The 22675-nt window shown below is 44.0% G+C and overlaps 1 protein-coding gene across 6 annotated transcripts in view; it reads left to right on the top strand.

The window, feature by feature from the left end:
• Positions 1-22675, top strand: part of LOC126251881 (plectin) — a 492445-nt gene that overhangs the window by 360013 nt on the left and 109757 nt on the right. For all 6 annotated transcript variants that reach the window (XM_049952605.1, XM_049952614.1, XM_049952588.1 and 3 more), the window contains one exon: positions 9979-10265. In XM_049952605.1, the coding sequence (XP_049808562.1) occupies positions 9979-10265 (287 nt within the window). The remainder of the gene's footprint in view (positions 1-9978; positions 10266-22675) is intronic.

Here is a 22675-nt window from a genome sequence, read left to right as displayed (position 1 = left end):
ATGGGTAGTCGAATAACTAATGAGGAGTTACTGAACCGAACTGGAGAAGAAAGAGTTTTATCACGCAACTAACTGAAGAAGGTGTCAACTGATTGGACTTATTCTAAGGCCTCGAGGAATCGACGTCGCCGCCTGCAAGTAGGCATGCCGGAGCAGAGAGGTGCCTAGTAGTTGTCTACTACTACCAGGCACCTAGGACTCTCGTACTCTCGTCACGGGCCCAAGAAATGTGAATGTGTGTCCTTAGGGTATTACCGAAGGGGGGGAGGGGGGAGTCTTAGAGGGGTCCTTCGCCGTTTCATTCACGCTTTTGTCAATGTAGCACCCGTCCATGATCACGCCTTATGAGGGCGCGAAACAGTCGCTTGTGATTCTACACTGTACATTAGAGCAAAAACTGCAGTCGCACTGCACTCCAAAAGGATGCTATCACTTTCAGTGGTGTTTCTGACCTACGATGGCTTTAGAGAAGGGTTGAAGCGTCGTAGGAGAGCAGTATTGTCGAAGATTGTAAAGAACGTCGTTCTGCCGCTCATCTAACTGTGAACTGTCGTTATCGATGGCAAAATGTGTGAGAATCAACGTCTCAGGGGAAGAGGTGGAGTCATTGAATCCCTTAATGCTATCCATAAAGGCCTTTTAGTGTGGAGTATGAGCAGTGGGGTGTCTGAAACGTTTTTCTCCACCACATATAAGAAAACCGTGTGATTTCAATGCTGGGCGTTGCGGTTCTAACCACTATCGCGGAGACGTCAAAACAAAAGGCGAAATATGGGTAAGACGGGGTGCAACAATCTTCCCCACTTGTGACGCGTCCACTGTGGCGATGGGCTGAATTGATGTGAAATTTGGTACAATGCGACTTCATTAACCCACTTTACATCTCACATGAACTTCTGAGCTCTAGCCTTTTTTCAGATGTGTCGACTTCTCGTTGTTTGAGGCTTCGCCGACCCCGAGAGTGAAGTCGCACGGCCCCACGCTTTTGCATCACTAAGGAGGAGGCTTGTTGGCACCTTTGAGCCAGTTTTTAAACTTATACGTTGCAAAGGGAAGTAATTGCGCGGTTTCGAAAAAGTGATCCTTGAATTCTGTTGCGCAGTGTATTTCTTCGGGCTCTTAATGCAAGATGTCTTTCTGCAAAAAACACCGGCAAAATCGTAACGCAGCATAGCTGTGAAAGACTTAGGCTATATACTTTTCTGAGTCTATTTTATTTTACCCATCATATTCATAGTACACACACACAAACACACACACACATATATATATATATATATATATATATATATATATATATATGATGTGACTTACCAAATGAAAGTCCTGGCAGGTCGACAGACACACAAACAAACACAAACATACACACAAAATTCAAGCTTTCGCAACAAACTGTTGCCTCATCAGGAAAGAGGGAAGGAGAGGGAAAGACGAAAGGATGTGGGTTTTAAGGGAGAGGGTAAGGAGTCATTCCAATCCCGGGAGCGGAAAGACTTACCTTAGGGAGAAAAAAAGACGGGTATACACGGGTATACACGGGTATACACTCGCACACACACACATATCCATCCACATATATACAGACACAAGCAGACACACACACACACACACACACGCGCACACACACACACACACACACACACACACACACACATATATATATATATATATATATATATATATATGTGTGTGTGTGTGTGTGTGTGTGTCTGCTTGTGTCTGTATATATGTGGATGGATATGTGTGTGTGTGCGAGTGTATACCCGTGTATACCCGTCCTTTTTTCCCCCTAAGGTAAGTCTTTCCGCTCCCGGGATTGGAATGACTCCTTACCCTCTCCCTTAAAACCCACATCCTTTCGTCTTTCCCTCTCCTTCCCTCTTTCCTGATGAGGCAACAGTTTGTTGCGAAAGCTTGAATTTTGTGTGTATGTTTGTGTTTGTTTGTGTGTCTGTCGACCTGCCAGGACTTTCATTTGGTAAGTCACATCATCTTTGTTTATATATATATATATATATATATATATATATATATATATATATATATATATATATATATATATATACTCCTGGAAATTGAAATAAGAACACCGTGAATTCATTGTCCCAGGAAGGGGAAACTTTATTGACACATTCCTGGGGTCAGATACATCACATGATCACACTGACAGAACCACAGGCACATAGACACGGGCAACAGAGCATGCACAATGTCGGCACTAGTACAGTGTATATCCACCTTTCGCAGCAATGCAGGCTGCTATTCTCCCATGGAGACGATCGCAGAGATGCTGGATGTAGTCCTGTGGAACGGCTTGCCATGCCATTTCCACCTGGCGCCTCAGTTGGACCAGCGTTCGTGCCGGACGTGCAGACCGCGTGAGACGACGCTTCATCCAGTCCCAAACATGCTCAATGGGGGCAGATCCGGAGATCTTGCTGGCCAGGGTAGTTGACTTACACCTTCTAGAGCACGTTGGGTGGCACGGGATACATGCGGACGTGCATTGTCCTGTTGGAACAGCAAGTTCCCTTGCCGGTCTAGGAATGGTAGAACGATGGGTTCGATGGCGGTTTGGATGTACCGTGCACTATTCAGTGTCCCCTCGACGATCACCAGTGGTGTACGGCCAGTGTAGGAGATCGCTCCCCACACCATGATGCCGGGTGTTGGCCCTGTGTGCCTCGGTCGTATGCAGTCCTGATTGTGGCGCTCACCCGCACGGCGCCAAACACGCATACGACCATCATTGGCACCAAGGCTGAAGCGACTCTCATCGCTGAAGACGACACGTCTCCATTCGTCCCTCCATTCACGCCTGTCGCGACACCACTGGAGGCGGGCTGCACGATGTAGGGGCGTGAGCGGAAGACGGCCTAACGGTGTGCGGGACCGTAGCCCAGCTTCATGGAGACGCTTGCGAATGGTCCTCGCCGATACCCCAGGAGCAACAGTGTCCCTAATTTGCTGGGAAGTGGCGGTGCGTTCCCCTACGGCACTGCGTAGGATCCTACGGTCTTGGCGTGCATCCGTGCGTCGCTGCGGTCCGGTCCCAGGTCGACGGGCACGTGCACCTTCCGCCGACCACTGGCGACAACATCGATGTACTGTGGAGACCTCACGCCCCACGTGTTGAGCAATTCATATATATACAAGGATAGTGAGGAAGGAGAGGTATATACAGATTTTCCAAAGTCTTTATTAGCAATTTCTCCAATGTGGTAGGTGCGGAAGGCAATGACATCACGATCGACGAAACTCTCCAAACCACCAACTGCGGGAACACCAGATCCACCTCTGACGATAGCTACTGTTAGCCATCTTACGTCTACTTCTAGTATACAAGGATAGTGAGGAAGGAGAGGTATATACAGATTTTCCAAAGTCTTTATTAGCAATTTCTCCAATGTGGTAGGTGCGGAAGGCAATGACATCACGATCGACGAAACTCTCCAAACCACCAACTGCGGGAACACCAGATCCACCTCTGACGATAGCTACTGTTAGCCATCCATTGCCATGAGTAAATGTATCATTCACGTCAATACTAAAATTCAGTCTGCAACCACGAAACATACAGGGTCCTTCCAGGAGTTCACTGGCAGAAATGTTCTTCAACTTGTTACTCTTCTTGTCAGCAGCAGATGTTGTCATTTCAATGTTCTCGATAGTTTTGTAAACTGTTTGACGAGAACGTCGACGGTATCTTCTGTAAGGCATCGTGGCAGCAGAACATTGAAATGAAAACATCTGCTGCTGACAAGAAGAGTAACAAGTTGAAGAACATTTCTGCCAGTGAACTCCTGGAAGGACCCTGTATGTTTCGTGGTTGCAGACTGAATTTTAGTATTGACGTGAATAATACATTTACTCATGGCAATGGATGGCTAACAGTAGCTATCGTCAGAGGTGGATCTGGTGTTCCTGCAGTCGGTGGTTTGGAGAGTTTCGTCGATCGTGATGTCATTGCCTTCCGCACCTACCACATTGGAGAAATTGCTAATAAAGACTTTGGAAAATCTGTATATACCTCTCCTTCCTCACTATCCTTGTATACTAGAAGTAGACGTAAGATTAATGTTAACGAATCTGTATATATTTGGATTAAAGGTAAAGGATGTTGTGAATATGTAAAGTTTGTGGGAGACTGTATCGTATATTTTTATAAATAAACTGATTGCTAGCGTAGCCCTGTATTCTGTAGCGTAGCTGAGAACCTGTAGGCGTACATCTAGGATCTGTAGGCCATAGAGTATGTAACAGCATGTTCCATGTTAAAGTTCTTATCTATATATATATATATATGCACGATGTGTCTGTGTGTCTAAACGATAACTGTTTCCAACGTACCACAGTGGTATAGAGGAAGTCGAGACGAACAATTTGATACAGGACTCTTGTGGTTTATCAAGACAGGAAACCTCAAAGTGGCCTACAAAAACCATCTGAGATACAGCGCATTCGCGACGTGCAAGGTTTTCAATGTTGTATCGTTCTTTTGGCGCATACTATCACAGGGTAGTTCTAGAGAAAAAAATGAGTAGTACAGAAGTGGCGCTCAAAGGCATCCCACCCCCACTCACCTCCGAATCGGTCAGGACTTTTGCAGCGTTGTTCATAGTACTCCCTCCTACCAATGTACAAAAAATTGCAACTACACGAATAATTTCCCATATTTTACGTTTTTTGGTTTTCACTGACTGGGCTATTACACCATATGCTTAGATGACTATTTCGTTAACATTATAAATTTATAATGAAGGAAAAAAACTCTTGTAAACTTATGTAAAAGCTTATGACGCTTACAATTCGATCTAAACTTAACCCTTACAAGCACAGTAGTTATGTAGTAAGAACACCAGACAAATAAAACTATTTTTTCCGGGTTTTATGCCCTTAAAACTCACAAAACTGTGATGTAATTTACACAAACATCTGTTTTACAAACAGTTAAGTGCACGTTAGGCGTGTGGCTCCTTTTTATTTAATTCGTCAGCTTTACAAGGACGAGATTTCATCGAAATAGCTGAGTCTGCTAACCATATGAGCTGCATATGCATATTACTTACCTCAGTAAACTGATAGAGTGATTTTCAATACGAAAACATTAAGCGATGTATTTTAGAAGCGAAGCGCGAACTGAGAGCCCATGATTGGCATCAAGGCAACACATACTGCATACGCTTGCTGCAGTGTGCCTGCATCCTGCTCCGTCTTTGAGGCATACCCAATATTAAAGAAACTGCAAAAAGGTGGGAATTTAAGGAGATGGGACCTGGATAAACTGAAAGAACCAGAGGTTGTACAGAGTTTCAGGGAGAGCATAAGAGAACAATTGACAGGAATGGGGGAAAGAAATACAGTAGAAGAAGAATGGGTAGCTCTGAGGGATGAAGTAGTGAAGGCAGCAGAGGATCAAGTAGGTAAAAAGACGAGGGCTAGTAGAAATCCTTGGGTAACAGAAGAAATATTGAATTTAATTGATGAAAGGAGAAAATATAAAAACGCAGTAAATGAAGCAGGCAAAAAGGAATACAAACGTCTCAAAAATGAGATCACAGGAAGTGCAAAATGGCTAAGCAGGGATGGCTAGAGGACAAATGTAAGGATGTAGAGGCTTATCTCACTAGGGGTAAGATAGATACTGCCTACAGGAAAATTAAAGAGACCTTTGGAGAAAAGAGAGCCACTTGTATGAATATCAAGAGCTCAGATGGGAACCCAGTTCTAACCAAAGAAGGGAAAGCAGAAAGGTGGAAGGAGTATATAGAGGGTCTATACAAGGGCGATGTACTTGAGGACAATATTATGGAAATGGAAGAGGATGTAGATGAAGATGAAATGGGAGATATACGATAATGCGTGAAGAGTTTGACAGAGCACTGAAAGACCTGAGTTGAAACAAGGCCCCGGGAGTAGACAACATTCCATTAGAACTACTGACAGCCTTGGGAGAGCCAGTCCTGACAAAACTCTACCGTCTGGTGAGCAAGATGTATGAGACAGGCGAAATACCCTCAGACTTCAAGAAGAATATAATAATTCCAATCCCAAAGAAAGCAGGTGTTGACAGATGTGAAAATTACCGAACTATCAGTTTAATAAGTCACAGCTGCAAAATACTAACGCGAATTCTTTACAGACGAATGGAAAACTGATAGAAGCCGACCTCGGCGAACATCAGTTTGGATTCCTCAGAAATGTTGGAACACGTGAGGCAATCCTGACCCTACGACTTATCTTAGAAAATAGATTAAGGAAAGACAAACCTACATTTCTAGCATTTGTAAACTTAGAGAAAGCTTTTGACAATGTTGACTGGAATACTCTCTTTCAAATTCTAAAGGTGGCAGGGGTAAAATACAGGGAGCGAAAGGCTATTTACAATTTGTACAGAAACCAGATGATAGGTATAAGAGTCGAGGGGCATGAAAGGGAAGCAGTGGTTGGGCAGGGAGTGAGACAGGGTTGTAGCCTGTCACGGATGTTATTCAATCTGTATATTGAGCAAGCAGTAAAGGAAACAAAAGAAAAATTCGGAGTGGGTATTAAAGTCCATGGAGAAGAAATAAAAACTTTGAGGTTCGCCGATGACATTGTAAATCTGTCAGAGACAGCAAAGGACTTGGAAGAGCAGTTGAACGGACAGTGTCTTGAAGGACAGTGTCTCGAAGGGAGGATATAAGATGAACATCAACAAAAGCAAAATGAAGATAATGCAATGTAGTCGAATTAAATCGGGTGATGCTGAGGGTATTACATTAGGAAATGAGACACTTAAAGTAGTAAAGTAGTTTTGCTATTTGGGGAGAAAAATAACTGATGATGGTCGAAGTAGAGAAGATATAAAATGTAGACTGGCAATGGCAAGGAAAGCGTTTCGGAAGAAGAAAAATTTGTTAACATCGAGTATATATTTAAGTGCCAGGAAGTCGTTTCTGAAAGTATTTGTATGGCGTGTAGCATGGAAACTTTAGACTAGAAGCGAATAGAAGCTTTAGAAATGTGGTGCTACAGAAGAATACTGAAGATTAGATGGGTAGATCACATAACTAATGAGGAGGTGTTGAATAGAATTGGGGAGAAGAGGAGTTTGTGGCACAACTTGACAAGAAGAAGGGACCGGTTGGTAGGACATGTTCTGAGGCATCAAGGGGTCACAAATTTAGCATTGGAGGGCAGCGTGGAGGGTAAAAATCGTAGAGGGAGACCAAGAGATGAATACACTAAGCAGATTCAGAAGGATGTAGGTTGCAGTAAGTACTGGGAGATGAAGAAGCTTGCACAGGATAGAGTAGCATGGAGAGCTGCATCAAACCAGTCTCCGGACTGAAGACAACAACAACAACAGCGTTGCCAGAAAGCACCAGCGAAGATTTTTGTCTCTAAGAAAATTTTTTACTCGTGATGTGACCTATCGCCTCTAGACGTTTGATACGAAGGCTTTGAAATACACTGTATATACGTAAGCTATTTTTCTCCCCGAAGGTGGAATTGGTCGCGAAATGGAAACCACAATGCAAATCAAAAACGTTTTGTTTGCGACATTTAGCTACACCTTCCAGATACTTCTCTACACAGTTACTGCTCCGACTTAGACATTTGTCGTAGCGTGGCACCAACTGTCCAACACCCTCATCATAGAAGGCGGCCACCTATACTTTCCCCCAATTCTCGTTGGTCGAGTACAGCCCGTTGTCTGTGCCGATCTCTGTCCTCGCAGCCACCTGTTCGTATGAGCAAAGAGATGGAAATCAGAGGCAGCCAAGTCCGGTCTGTGCGATGGGTGCTCAAACACTTTCCATCAAAAATTCTGCGGAAGCGTCTTTGTTGCTGCTGCAGTGTGCGGCCAAGCTTTGTCACGAAGTAGGACAATGCCTGGTGACAACATTCCTCTTTGCAGGTTCTGAATTACCCTTCGTAGACGAATTTCTCTAATCACCTGATACACTCGCTGAACAAGATCATCGGTTGGCATTTGCATCTTTCTCTGATTGCTGTGAAGGGTCTGCATCCAACAAATACATTTGCCTTGGATGCCAAGGTTGTATGGGAGGGAGTGTTTGACATGGATGGCAACTGTCAAAATGTAGGTACTGTTGTTTGTTGGTATGCTTAATGTGGATGGAAGAGAGTAGGTGGCTTTCGGCGAGGACAAGATCAACATCAAGAAAAGTGGCATGGGACTCATAATAGTACCATGTGAAATTTAATAGGGAGAAGGTATTCAGATATTCTAGGACTTTTAGCAGGTCAGCCTCACCAGGAGTCCACATGGTAAAGTCATCATCAATGTATCTAAACCAAACGAGTGGCTGAAGACACAGATTGCAGGAAAGCCTCCTCCAAGCAACCCATGAAAAGGTTGTTGGCAAACTGCTCTGATCGACTTTTATCGTTGTCTTTTACGCCACTTTAATTGCCAAGCTAAGTAGTTTACATTTTCTCCTATGACTTTCACTTCTGTTTACACAGTTCTTAAAATTAGACCTGTTTCACGACTTTCCCAATTGATTTTTTCCTTTTTTCTTTTCGAATAACTTTTTTTTTCATATCATGTAGACCACACACTCCTTACCTCGTATCTATATTGTTCTGTGCATCTTTATGTGCTCACTGTGCGCTCAGAACAGAAAAATACGACCTGACGCGATCCACGGTCATACTTGAGGCACTGCGCAACACATCTGTGCAAAGCTTTATTGGATTTTCACTGTCGTTTTAATTTCACTACAGACCAGGCCTTGACAAACAAACAAAAAAAAATTAAAAAGAAGCTCTCATATACATAACAGGTGACTCAGCTGCTCCTACTTATGGATTTTATGCAACCCGCAATACTTTCAAAACCCACGCACGAAATTTTCACATTCTCTCACTCACTAAGCGCAAATTATTAGTCCTACATAAAAAAAATGAACAGGATCTTTTGCAGAAAATTTAATGTCATCAGATTTTGTACTGGGATATATTTTCGCTGAAGGCCACTGTTTTCCAGTTGACAAATATGCTTGAAGGTCAGTTTTGCACGTTTTTCTTGAATAACTCGAAAACTGCAGCCTCTGGCGCAAACGTATCTCAGCACAAAAATTAACTATCTTACATTTCCTAAAAAAGGTTCTGTTCATCTTTTCTGTAGGGCTAATCGTCTTTGCATAGCGAGCAAGAGAATAGGAAAATCTTGCGCATTGTTTTTGAAGGGATTGTGAGCTGTATAAAGCCCACAGATAGGGGCGTTATACAGGGTGGTCCATTAGCAGTAACCGGGCCAAATATCTCACGAAATAAGCGTCAAACAAAAAATCTACGAAGAATGAAACTTGTCTAATTTGAAGGGGGAAACCAGATGTGACTATTACAGCGCCATCTATCACAAAGCGAAAAAAGTGGTCCAACAAAAACATTCATATTTCTTTACGTACTACACGAATATGTAATAAAAATGTGGGTTCCTTTAAAAAAAAAAAACGTAGTTGATATTCGTTTGACCTATTTCAGCGCCATTTAGCGGGCCAACCATAGCGCCATCTGGTTTCCCCCTTCAAGCTAGACAAGTTTCATTCTTTGTAGTTTTTTCGTTTGACGCTTATTTCTTGAGATATTTGGCCCGGTCACGATCAATGGACCACCCTATATATATATATATATATATATATATATATATATATATATATATATATATATATATATATATATTCCTTAATTAATTAATCAAGCATCTGATGATGACATCACCTAAAATATGTCATGAAATAATGAAGTAATTTTTTTAAAAGCGTCAAGTAATAGAAACGGCATTATTCGCAAATCATTCTGACAGCACCACGAGCAGTCTCCCGCGTTTTTCCCGCGAGCAGAGTGACATACGAGAGACCACGTCTGCCAGATTAGGCGCGCTTGCCACACGGCGTGTGAACGCGCTGCAGCGAACAATGCCGGCGGTTCCGGTGCGCGGCTGAGTCGTCGCTTGTGCAACAGGTGCCGCCGGCGCGGAAGAAAGGCCCGGTGGGGCAGCGCTGGCTGCACCGCTTCACGGACATCAAGTTCGCCGACGACGAGGAGAACCTGCCCGACCTGGGCGACGACGAGGAGGAGGGCGGCCCGCCGGGGGAGCGCACGCGCGTCCCGCTGCCCGCCCACGAGCCCAGCGACGAAGACGAGCCGCGCACCGAGTCCACGGCGCCCTTCCACGACAAGGACTTCGGCTACGCCATCTCGCTCGAGCGCCGCGACCAGCCGCCCGACGCCGACACGCGCTACGGCAGGTAAGCGCGCCTCACCCACTCTGCGAAAATACACTGCCTGGCAAAAAAAAAGATTAAGCATCTGGCAGGGCAGAAACTTCACTGCCTGAGAGAATATGCGATGTTACTGCAGTGATTACAGAATCTACTCAAATTTACAAATAAGTTGTGGGTATAATTCTAATTATCTGACGACACTGCAGTCCCTCTGACCTGGATGAATGCACTGGTTCAGTTGCGAAGCGTTTCATAAAGCTGTTGTATCCTCTCTTGAGTCAAACTGGCCCACAACTGCTCTAAATGGTCCTCCGCATCCTGGATACTGACACTGGGACGCAGCTGACGTCAGAACTGGTCCCACGCATGACCTATCAGGAACAGATCTGCGGAGCTTACTAGCCATTGGAGTACCTCAACATCATGTGGACAGTCAATAGTAGTATGTGTCATGTGAGAACAACCATCGTCGTGCTGAAAAATTGAACCACGACACTGTTGCAGGAGAGCTAACACATGGAGATGAAGGCTGTCCATGACCTACTGTTGAGCTGTCAGACTCCGCTCAATCACTACCGGTGGCGACCTGAAGTCATACACCACGGCTCCCCTTACCATGATGCCAGCTGTATCACTACTCTGACTCTCCAAAATATTGGAATAGTGGCACCTCGCACCATGTTGTCATCTTGGTCGTCTGGAGTACACAGTGCGACGCCATTCATCAGCAGTCCATGCTTCCCAGTCACGACACCACCCATACACAGCCATTTGTGTTGTCGTGTTAAGGGCAGCCTCTGCACGAGATGGTAGTTCCCAAGTCCGGTAGCTGCTACAAACCAACCAATAGTGCACGATAACACAAAATGTTGTAGGGAGTCCATTACTTGATCTCGGATGGCAGCCATCGGTGTGAAAGAGTTACGATTTGTTTGGTGCTGGTCACACGTGCCCCACCAGAAATTTTGCGACGACTATGACCACTCTCGGGTTCCAATGCAGCCCAACATTGGGCCATTCTCACATCCGAATGCCCCAAAAATCTGGATATTGCATGATTCGACCAGCTGGCCAAATAAAGGCCCACAATGAGGCCTTTTTTCAAACTGTCAAATACTGATAACGTTGTTTCACACGAGTATGGGGCATCTCCGCGCCCTTCTCAGTGATCACTCAACATCTGTCGGTATTCACATCGCTTATACAACCTACCATGCCTAGTAACCTCATTAAACACGAACAACCTAATGCAATCTGGTGTCGGTTCTGATTGTCACAAAGAATTCATCTCTAATCATTTACATATTCACCGACAGCGAATATGTGTGCTATGTTACATTGACATTGCACCATGCTTTCTAGGTGCTTCACCTTTTTCATAAGACAATGTACAATGCAAATCACTGCGAATTATACGAGGTGTGGCTAGAAAAAAACCGGACTAGTACTGGTGAAACAATAAAACGAATGCAATAAGGCTGAAAGTCGCGTGGCCTGTCACGTGACTCTCGCTCCGCCTACTGCTCGAGTTTCATCTGCCTCCTGCACTCAGTCTGCCCGTGGCGTCTGTTTTAAGTAGTTGACGTTTTGTCTGTGCGTCGGAAAATGTTGAGTGTACAGAAAGAACAGCGTGTTAACATCAAATTTTGTTTCAAACTAGGAAAATCTGCAAGTGAAACGTTTGTAATGTTACAACAAGTGTACGGCGATGATTGTTTATCGCGAACACAAGTGTTTGAGTGGTTTAAACGATCTAAAGATGGCCGCGAAGACACCAGTGATGACATTCGCACTGGCAGACCATTGTCAGCAAAAACTGATCCAAACATTGAAAAAATCGGTAAACTTGTTCGACACTTTCCTTGTCAACTCCTGTTAACTCAGACACTGCTCTGATTGTTAAACAGCGATCTTGTCGAACAAGTTTACCGATTTTTTCAATGTTTGCATCAGTTATTGCTGACAATGGTCTGCCAGTGCGAGTGTCATCACTGGTGTCTTCGCGGCCATCTTTAGATCGTTTAAACCACTCAAACACTTGTGTTCGCGATAAACAATCATCGCCGTACACTTGTTGTAACATTACAAACGTTTCACTTGCAGATTTTCCTAGTTTGAAACAAAATTTGATGTTAACACGCTGTTCTTTCTGTACACTCAACATTTTCCGACGCACAGACAAAACGTCAGCTACTTAAAACAGACGCCACGGGCAGACTGAGTGCAGGAGGCAGATGAAACTCGAGCAGTAGGCGGAGCGAGAGTCACGTGACGGGCCACGCGACTTTCAGCCTTATTGCATTCGTTTTATTGTTTCACCAGTACTAGTCCGGTTTTTTTCTAGCCACACCTCGTATGGCAGAGAGTGGTTCATAAAACGGTTTATTCCTGTTCCATTCCCGTATGGAGCGGGGGAGGTATGACTCCTTAAATGCCTCTGTGTGCTTTGTAATTTGTCTAGCCATGTATCGCAGCCTGTATGGGAGAGAAGGGCGGAAGAAATGAAATAAAGATGTGGTAGACTCCTCTCTTATTACTGGTTGTAGAAACTTTATAAGTAGCCATCCATGGAAGAGCTAGTGTCTTTCTTAAAACTGCTTTTTCAGTTTTCCCACAACAATATCCCATGGGACTTTGTGTAAGTCCAATATTCCCTTTTAGTACTAATTGGCTTGGTTCTGAATACCGTCCTAGGATGAGGGGCACAGTTTTTTGCTAGCAGTCTCTTTTGTAGACTACTCTATACTCCCAATGGCCTGCTAATGAACCAAAGACTGTTACCTGCTTTACCTGCGACTGAGCCAATGCAATCATTCCATTTTACGTTCCTCCAAACTGTTACACCAAGCTATGCGTTCACCAATCCCAGCAGTGACTCATTGATACTGTAGTCATGGCATACTACTATTTTGTTTTTGTCATGTGAAATGCAAAATTTTACAATTCTGAACATTTAAAGCAAATTCCTAATCTTTCCACTTCTGCCCTGTCAGTGTCTCTCCAACCAGGATAAAATGTTCCGTCCTCCCTATCAAGAAATCCTCAGCCCATTAACAAACTTCGTTTGATATCCCATAATATCATTTCTTCATGAATAAGCTTTGATCTTGTACTGAGTCAAAAGCTTTCCGGAAGTATTTAAAAAAGCAGCCACTACTTTGTCTACTAATGACCCTCGCATGGCCACTAGAAAAATTATTAAGTATTCCTTATAAGGGCAAAAAGAACAGACAGGCAGACTCGAAACTTTCCGCTGCAAAATTAATTGTAACTAGTGTTCCCTACTCTTACTAGGTCCTCTTTCCTTCCTTGTACTAAATGATTTAAATGGCTCTATCCGTTGATGTTTCTTCTGAATATGAAAATTGAAATTGACCTTTCCATCGAAATTAAAATATTTAGCATAATATTCACTTCATAAATGAGAAAAATTTTGTCTTTTAAGATTAGAATTATTATTTCATTACAACTTTCTTCTCAGTGCTCAACTATTACAGTATATATTCAGCTTCTTATCTTGGAAGATAGATTAAGGAAAGGCATGCCTACGTTTCTAGCATTTCTTGACTTAGAGAAAGCTTTTGACAATGCTGACTGGAATACTCTTTCAAGTTCTGTAGGTGTCAGGGGTCAAAAACAGGGAGCGAAAGGCTATTTACAATTTGTACAGGAACCAGATGGCAGTTAGAACAGTCGAGGGACATGGAAGGGAATCAATGGTTGAGAAGGGAGCGAGACACGGTTGTAGCCTCTCCCGATGTTATTCAATCTGTATATTGAGCAAGCAGTAAAGGAAACAAAAGAAAAATTCGGAATAAGAATTAAAATCCATGGAGAAAAAATGAAAACTTTGAGGGTTGCCGATGACATTGTAATTCTGTCAGAGACAGTAAAGAATCTGGAAGAGCAGTGAACGGAATGGGCAGTGTCTTGAAAGAAGGATATAAGATAGACATCAACAAACGCAAAACGAGGATAATGGAATGTAGTCGAATTAAATCAGGTGATGCTGAGGGAATTAGATTAGAAAATGACACACTTAAAGTAGTAGATGAGTTTTGCTGCTTAGGGAGCAAAACAACTGATGATGGTCGAAGTAGAGAGGATATAAAATGTAGACTGGCAATGGCAAGGAAAGCGTTTCGGAAGAAGAGAAATTTGTTAACATCGAGTATAGATTTAAGTGTCCGGAAGTCGTGTCTGAAAGTATTTGTGTGGAGTGCCGCCATGTGTGGAAGTGAAACATGGACGATAAATAGATTAGACAAGAAGAGAATAGAAGCTTTCGAAATGTGCTGCTACTGAATAATGCCAAAGATCAGGTGGGTAGATCACGTAACTAATGAGGAGGTACTGAATAGAATTGGGGAGAAGAGAAATTTGTGGTTCAAATGGCTCTGAGCACTATGGGACTTAACTTCTAAGGTCATCAGTCCCCAAGAACTTAGAACTACTTAAACCTAACTAACCTAAGGACATCACACACATTCATACGCGAGGCAGGATTCGAACCTTAGACCGTAGCGGTCGCGTGGTTCCAGACTGTAGCGCCTAGAACCGCTCGGTCTCCCAGGCCAGCAGAAATTTGTGGCACAACTTGACTAGAAGAAGGGATAGGTTGGTAGGACATGTTCTGAGTCATCAAGGGATCACCAATTTGGTATTCGAGGGCAGCGTGTAGGGTAAAAATCGTAAAGGGAGACCAAGAGATGAATACCCTAAGCAGATTCAGAAGGATGTAGGTTGCAGTTAATTCTTGGAGATGAAGAAGCTTGTGCAGGATAGAGTAGCATGGAGAGCTGCATCAACAACAACAACAACAACATTCAGCTTCTTACAAGAGCCTATATACTGACAAAAATTAATACTTTCTTATATCTCGCAACAATGGCTGCTGTCGTTTCTTTTCTAACAATAGAAGTATACCTCCTCTGAAAATACGTCCTTCCGTAGTCAAGTCTACTATCAGAAAAAAAAATCATTCGTAAAGTCACAGAACAAAGTGTGTTAAAAATCACGAACGCTTGTTAGCCAACGATGTTATTTACAATGTCGCGCTCTCGGAGGCGAAAGCGATAATTCAGGTTATGAAATAATACTGTAGTCTTGATCGCAGGTTTTGCAAGTTGTCGGGTTGAAAACGGTGTCGATTTCGCATGATTGGCGACTTTGAAATCCGTGCCGAATTGAAACGGAGAAAGTCATTCTGTTCGGTAAGTCTGATTACGTTTGAGCTCAGAAACTGCAAACTATGTTGTTTCCCATAAAATATGGAAAGCTCACAAAAAAGGACTAATTCGAGAGTATGTGAAATAATAGGCACCAAGGCGGTTCTGTTGAAGTCACAGTACATCTACATGTATACTCCGCAAGTCACCTTACTGTGTGTGATGCAGAGTACCTTCTATGCCTCTGTCACTCTCTCCCTTTCCTCTTTCAGTCGCGAATGGTCCGCGGGAAGAATGATTCTTGGTAAGCATCCGTATAAGATGTAATCTCTCTAATTATACGCACGCAGTTTGTCTCGAGATGTACGTAGGACGAAGCTATATATTGGTTGTCTCTTCTAGGAACGTACGCTCATGTAATTTTAACAGTATATCAAATCTTTATCCACAGCGCCTCTGATGTAGAGTCTGCCACTAGAGTTACACGAACATATCCGTGTCGCTGTCGTGCTTACTAAATGAACCTGCGGTGAAACGCGCAGCCCTTCTTCGGATGTTCTCTGTTTCCTCTATCAATCCTATCTGGTACGGATCCGAGACTGACGAGCAGTACTCAAGTATTTGTCGAACGACGGGTTTGTAAACTACGTCCTTTGTCGGTAGCCAACAGTTCCTGCCATTTCTTCCAACGAATGTATGGCTGACATCCGCCTTACCTACGACTCTGTAATGTGGACGTTCCAATTTAAATCGCTCTTTTCAAATACTCCCAGATATTTAACGAATGTGACTATTTCCACTTATTTTTCTGCAATTGTATATTTTTTCACAATACATTGCAATTGTTCATAATAATGGTTAGTTACCAATCCCTACAATATACTTCTTTTCTCCGGAGGTCTTCCTGAACTTCGCTACGATTTTCTTGCATTGCAGCTTTTCTGTATACAACAGCATCTTCCGCGATAAGGCTGTCACCAGCCTTACCACCAGCTTACAACGTTATCCACAAATGTCATTTTTATATATTGGGAAAAGTAATTGTTCTACACCACTCCCTTGGGGTATCCGCACAAGCTGCTTTTAGGTCTGGAGATTTCTCTCTGTTGAGAATGATATGCTGTGTTTGCTGGAAAGTCAGTCCACTAACATAGTTGATATGGTAGTCCTTGCGCTCGTATTTTGTTCATTAGGCGACGTCGCGGAACTGTATCCGGAAGTCAAGAAACATCGTGTCTAAAGCAATGCACAGTAGTGCTGCGTAAGACTGCCACATGTGAACCAACGACACTGCAGTTTGCTTGTGTGGTATGTAAGTAGCCCGTAGTTACATGTTTCAAGGAATGATTACAGCTGGTGCTGTTAGATTTAAAGAAGGAGACAGGCATCTACATCTACATGTACGTGGATAATCTGCAAATCTCAATTAAGTGCGTGGCAGAGGGTTCATCAAATCACCTTCACAATTCTCTATCATTCCAATCTCCTATAGCCCGCGGAAAGAACGAACACCTATATCTTTCGTATGAGCTCTGATTTCCCTTATTTTATCATGATGATCGTTTCTCCCTATGTAGTGCGGCGTCAACAAAATATTTTCGCATTCGGAGGAGAAAGCTGGTGATCGGAATTTCGTCTAGAAGGTACCTCCACAACGAGAAACGCCTTTGTTTTAATGATGTCCATCCCAAATCCTGTATCATTTCAATGAGACTCTCCTCTATTTCGCGATAATACAAAACGTGCTGCTCTTCTTTGAACTTTTTCGATGCACTCCGTCAGTACTATCTGGTAAGGGTCCCATACCGCACAGCAGTATTCTAAAAGAGGACGGACAAGCGTAGTGTACGCAGTCTCCTTAGTAGATCTGTTACATTTTCTAAGTGTCCTGCCAATAAAACGCAGTCTTTAGTTAGCCTTCCCCACAACATTTTCTATGTGTTCCTGCCAATTTAAGTTGTTCGTAATTGTAATGCCAAGTTATTTAGTTGAATTTACGGCCTTTAGATTTGACTGATTTATCGTATAACCGAAGTTCAACGGATTCCTTTTAGCATTCATGTGGATGACCTCACATTTTTCGTTATTTAGTGACAATTGCCAATTTTCGCACCATACAGATATCTTTTCTAAATCTTTTTGCCATTTGTTTTGATCTTCTGATGAGTTTACTAATCGATAAACGACAGCGCCATCTGCAAACAACCGAAGACGGCACCTCAGATTGTCTCCCAAATCGTTTATATAGATAAGGAACAGCAAAGGGCCTATAACGCTGCCTTGGGGAACGCCAGAAATCACTTCTGTTTTACTCGATGACTTTCCATCAATTACTACGAACTGCGACTTCTCTGACAGGAAATCACGAATCCAGTCACATAAATGAGACGGTATTCTTATAAGCACACAATTTCACTACAAGCTGCTTGTGTGGTACAGTGTCAAAAGCCTTCCGGAAATCCAGAAATACGGAATCCATTTGACATTCCTTGTCAATAGCACTCAACAGTTCGTGCGAATAAAGAGCTAGTTGTGAATCACAAGAACGATGTTTTCTAAATCTTTGCTGACTGTATATTAATAGACCGTTTTCTTCGAGGTAATTCATAATGTTCGAACACAGCATCTGTTCCAAAATCCTGCTGCGTATCGACATTAATGATATGGGCGTGTAATTTAGTGGATGACTCGTACTACCTTCCTTAAAAATTGGTGTAACTTGTGCAGATTTCCAGTCTTTGAGTACGGATCTTCCGTCGAGCGAACGATTGTATATGATTGTAAAGTATGGAGCTATTGCTTCAGCATACTCTTAAAGGAACCTAATTGGTATACAATCTGGAGCAGAAGACTTGCTTTTATTAAGGCACATAGAACTGTGCAGAGCCATCACTTCACTCGGCAACCTGCGATGGAGGGGCATTAGCAGACAAAAATTCTGGTGCGAGCAACCCTCAATACTTCACGTTACATCGAAGGAGACCGTAACAGACTCATTGTTAGGATATGTGTTACATCCCGCAATGTTGGTAAACCTCATCCTGCCATTCCCAACGTCCCAGCTCTGCTGGCGATCTCGCTTTCACTGTTGTCGTTAGTACTTTAGAAATGTACCTCTTAATTAAGGAAACGGACAGTGTCCGATCTTTTAAAAGAAAATCTTGGAATCCTCTTTATACAGCCGTTTACTTGCTGTATCAGAATAGTCAGTAACTTATTAGTCATCCCAAACAGGTGAACGTCTGCGGCAGAAATGAACAATGACTGCTCACTCACGACAGGCTAGCTGTCAGCTTAACCATGCACAACAACGTGGGGCACTTTTATATAGCATGCATCGTAATTAATGGTGAAAACTGACACGGGCGAAAATACACGATGTTACAAGCAAAAACGGTCCCGTAAACATAGTTCCGCCAAATAACCGTTTGTGAGTGCGAACTCATGGTTATGAGCCGCCTTAGACTTCAGTATGAAATATTGTCGTGATTAGTACAAATTTATATGAACTGTAAACTTTTCGATTAAGTCCCCATCTAATTGAGTTCAAATTTCACCCTTGGTCCATGGTTTAGAATTATGTCAGATGCATAATGGACCACCGGCACATTTGATGCTGATGTAAGACGACATAATGGCCCAAGATGGATAGGTGGAGTAGTATCTCTACCTTGGCTTTTCACCTGACGTCAATCCTCTGGGTTTTTCTGTCTGGGGTCATCTCAAAGTGTACAGTACTTTGATACGGAAGAAGAACTAGAGCAGCTAATTTGAGTCTTGTCAAGTCTTACGAGATAATGCCTTGTGTTGGAAGAAATTCATAACTCACTGCACAGACGAGTCCAATATTGCATGCAAATGCGACGACGACACTTAGAACACCTATTTTTAAGGAACGAATTCGCAGTAAACTGTAACATATGAGGCCGGCCGAAGTGGCCGTGCGGTTAAAGGCGCTGCAGTCTGGAACCGCAAGACCGCTACGGTCGCAGGTTCGAATCCTGCCTCGGGCATGGATGTTTGTGATGTCCTTAGGTTAGTTAGGTTTAACTAGTTCTAAGTTCTAGGGGACTAATGACCTCAGCAGTTGAGTCCCATAGTGCTCAGAGCCATTTTTTTGTAACATATGACGTGCTGAAGCAGTGTTCTACCTCCTGTTAAGATAGGCCATGGGTGAAATTTGAAGCCAGTGAAATTGGAACTGAATCTAAAACAAGTTTAAAATACATTTGTACTAGCCAGGACAATATTTCATACTGTAATCATTGACTGCCCGTAACCACAAATATGCAATTACTTCGCAAAGGACTCCTTCGCGGTCCCATTTTTAATGGAATGTTTCAGCTGCTTCGTACCCATTTATTTCAATTTATTTATTTACTTCCATAACATTATGAATGTCCGTCCGGTCACTAAATGTTTGTTCTCTTTCTGTAGTCTTGGCAGTTATCATACTACACATCGCTTACAGAATACGAATCATGTGGTAAGAATACGTTACCGTCGAAAGTAAATGTGATAAATAGTAAGAGCAAGCGAGATACCACATAGACGTTTCACAGAAATGAAAACAACAAATAAACGGGTGTGAACTGAGATACAACAAAGGAATTCAAGAGTCAAAACTTCCAAAATGGAACGGTACTTGAAAAACGTTAAAAACGTATTTTCTGACACAGCACAGAGAAACTGTGTAATTGTGAAACTGTTGCGTTCGTTTGTTGCAGCTTATGTCACCAACTATTGCGTTTTCACAATTTCCTTGGGAATAATCACATTCACATTCATATGAACATCTAAATCGGGCAAGGAGGCATATATCACTCACTCACCAGGCGTAAACATTCACATTCATATGAACACCTAAATCGGGCAAGGAGGCATATCTCACTCACTCACCAGGCGTACATACACTCCTGGAAATGGAAAAAAGAACACATTGACACCGGTGTGTCAGACCCACCGTACTTGCTCCGGACACTGCGAGAGGGCTGTACAAGCAATGATCATACGCACGGCACAGCGGACACACCAGGAACCGCGGTGTTGGCCGTCGAATGGCGCTAGCTGCGCAGCATTTGTGCACCGCCGCCGTCAGTGTCAGCCAGTTTGCCGTGGCATACGGAGCTCCATCGCAGTCTTTAACACTGGTAGCATACCGCGACAGCGTGGACGCGAACCGTATGTGCAGTTGACGGACTTTGAGCGAGGGCGTATAGTGGGCATGCGGGAGGCCGGGTGGACGTACCGCCGAATTGCTCAACACGTGGGGCGTGAGGTCTCCACAGTACATCGATGTTGTCGCCAGTGGTCGGCGGAAGGTGCACGTGCCCGTCGACCTGGGACCGGACCGCAGCGACGCACGGATGCACGCCAAGACCGTAGGAAACTACGCAGTGCCGTAGGGGACCGCACCGCCACTTCCCAGCAAATTAGGGACACTGTTGCTCCTGGGGTATCGGCGAGGACCATTCGCAACCGTCTCCATGAAGCTGGGCTACGGTCCCGCACACCGTTAGGCCGTCTTCCGCTCACGCCCCAACATCGTGCAGCCCGCCTCCAGTGGTGTCGCGACAGGCGTGAATGGAGGGACGAATGGAGACGTGTCGTCTTCAGCGATGAGAGTCGCTTCTGCCTTGGTGCCAATGATGGTCGTATGCGTGTTTGGCGCCGTGCAGGTGAGCGCCACAATCAGGACTGCATACGACCGAGGCACACAGGGCCAACACCCGGCATCATGGTGTGGGGAGCGATCTCCTACACTGGCCGTACACCACTGGTGATCGTCGAGGGGACACTGAATAGTGCACGGTACATCCAAACCGTCATCGAACCCATCGTTCTACCATTCCTAGACCGGCAAGGGAACTTGTTGTTCCAACAGGACAATGCACGTCCGCATGTATCCCGTGCCACCTAACGTGCTCTAGAAGGTGTAAGTCAACTACCCTGGCCAGCAAGATCTCCGGATCTGTCCCCCATTGAGCATGTTTGGGACTGGATGAAGCGTCGTCTCACGCGGTCTGCACGTCCAGCACGAACGCTGGTCCAACTGAGGCGCCAGGTGGAAATGGCATGGCAAGCCGTTCCACAGGACTACATCCAGCATCTCTACGATCGTCTCCATGGGAGAATAGCAGCCTGCATTGCTGCGAAAGGTGGATATACACTGTACTAGTGCTGACATTGTGCATGCTCTGTTGCCTGTGTCTATGTGCCTGTGGTTCTGTCAGTGTGATCATGTGATGTATCTGACCCCAGGAATGTGTCAATAAAGTTTCCCCTTCCTGGGACAATGAATTCACGGTATTCTTATTTCAATTTCCAGGAGTGTATTAGGTGCGTTGGTAAGTGATTCCTATCATACGTCACACGTGCTGTCCCTAATACCGTGCATGTCACACCGGACATGCTTTCCGGTGGAGGATTCGGCTGACTTGTCGCCTTGCCATCAAACGTTTGCGATTCCCATTCGAAAGCCACTTCCTTTCGGCTGCTAATAGATTAGTTGTGCAGAAACATTTCCATTACAGGTCCCTTCCTTACACCTCGCTGTTGCAAACGGACGTTACATACTTTACAGATACAAATTTGAATACAGCGAACAGTGAAAAAAAAAATGACACTGGGTAACTATGAACACAGCTCTCCCGCTTCGCAGTCCAATACGATGACCACTTTTTTCTAATGTCGTTTTGTTCGATGTTGTTCGTTCCATTTGTTCGGGTCGGATATCCCATAACACCCTTTCAAGTTGACTGTTGATCCGTTTACACAGTTTTTTATTACGGAGGGCAACTAACCCTCCGACCGAACACACTGCGCTACCGTGCCGGCTAATCATGACGCCTTGCTTGTTTTATAGCGCCCTGTGTAGCACTTCCTGGACTTGCACCGTTCTCCGTTTCTATTTTGCTCCTTTTTTCGCTGTTCAGTACACCTTGATCTGTGTTCAGTTTTTGACGGCCGTCCAATGGGCCCTCTTTCCACTAAATCTGACGGGGGTTGCGACGGGGCATTTCCCTTGTAAGACAGACGTAAACAGATTGCAGCCTCTCCCCTTAACAAAATAAGCCTGTAGTCATTTTGAAAAGCAGAAACGGGAAATACACGCGTGATCACTAAATCGGTTCCGCCAGGGATGCACGGTTGACGGTACACACGCCGTAGGCCGCATCTCACACATGTCACTTTCGTCCAGGCTTCTGCGCACAGTGCTCCATGATATCATGGTTCATGTACCTGCTGCAACAGCAGAATGCAATT

The sequence above is a fragment of the Schistocerca nitens genome, chromosome 1, assembly GCF_023898315.1.
Source record: "Schistocerca nitens isolate TAMUIC-IGC-003100 chromosome 1, iqSchNite1.1, whole genome shotgun sequence".
In the NCBI taxonomy this organism is placed as follows: Eukaryota; Metazoa; Arthropoda; class Insecta; order Orthoptera; family Acrididae; genus Schistocerca; species Schistocerca nitens.
This window is presented reverse-complemented; position numbering and strand designations above follow the sequence as displayed.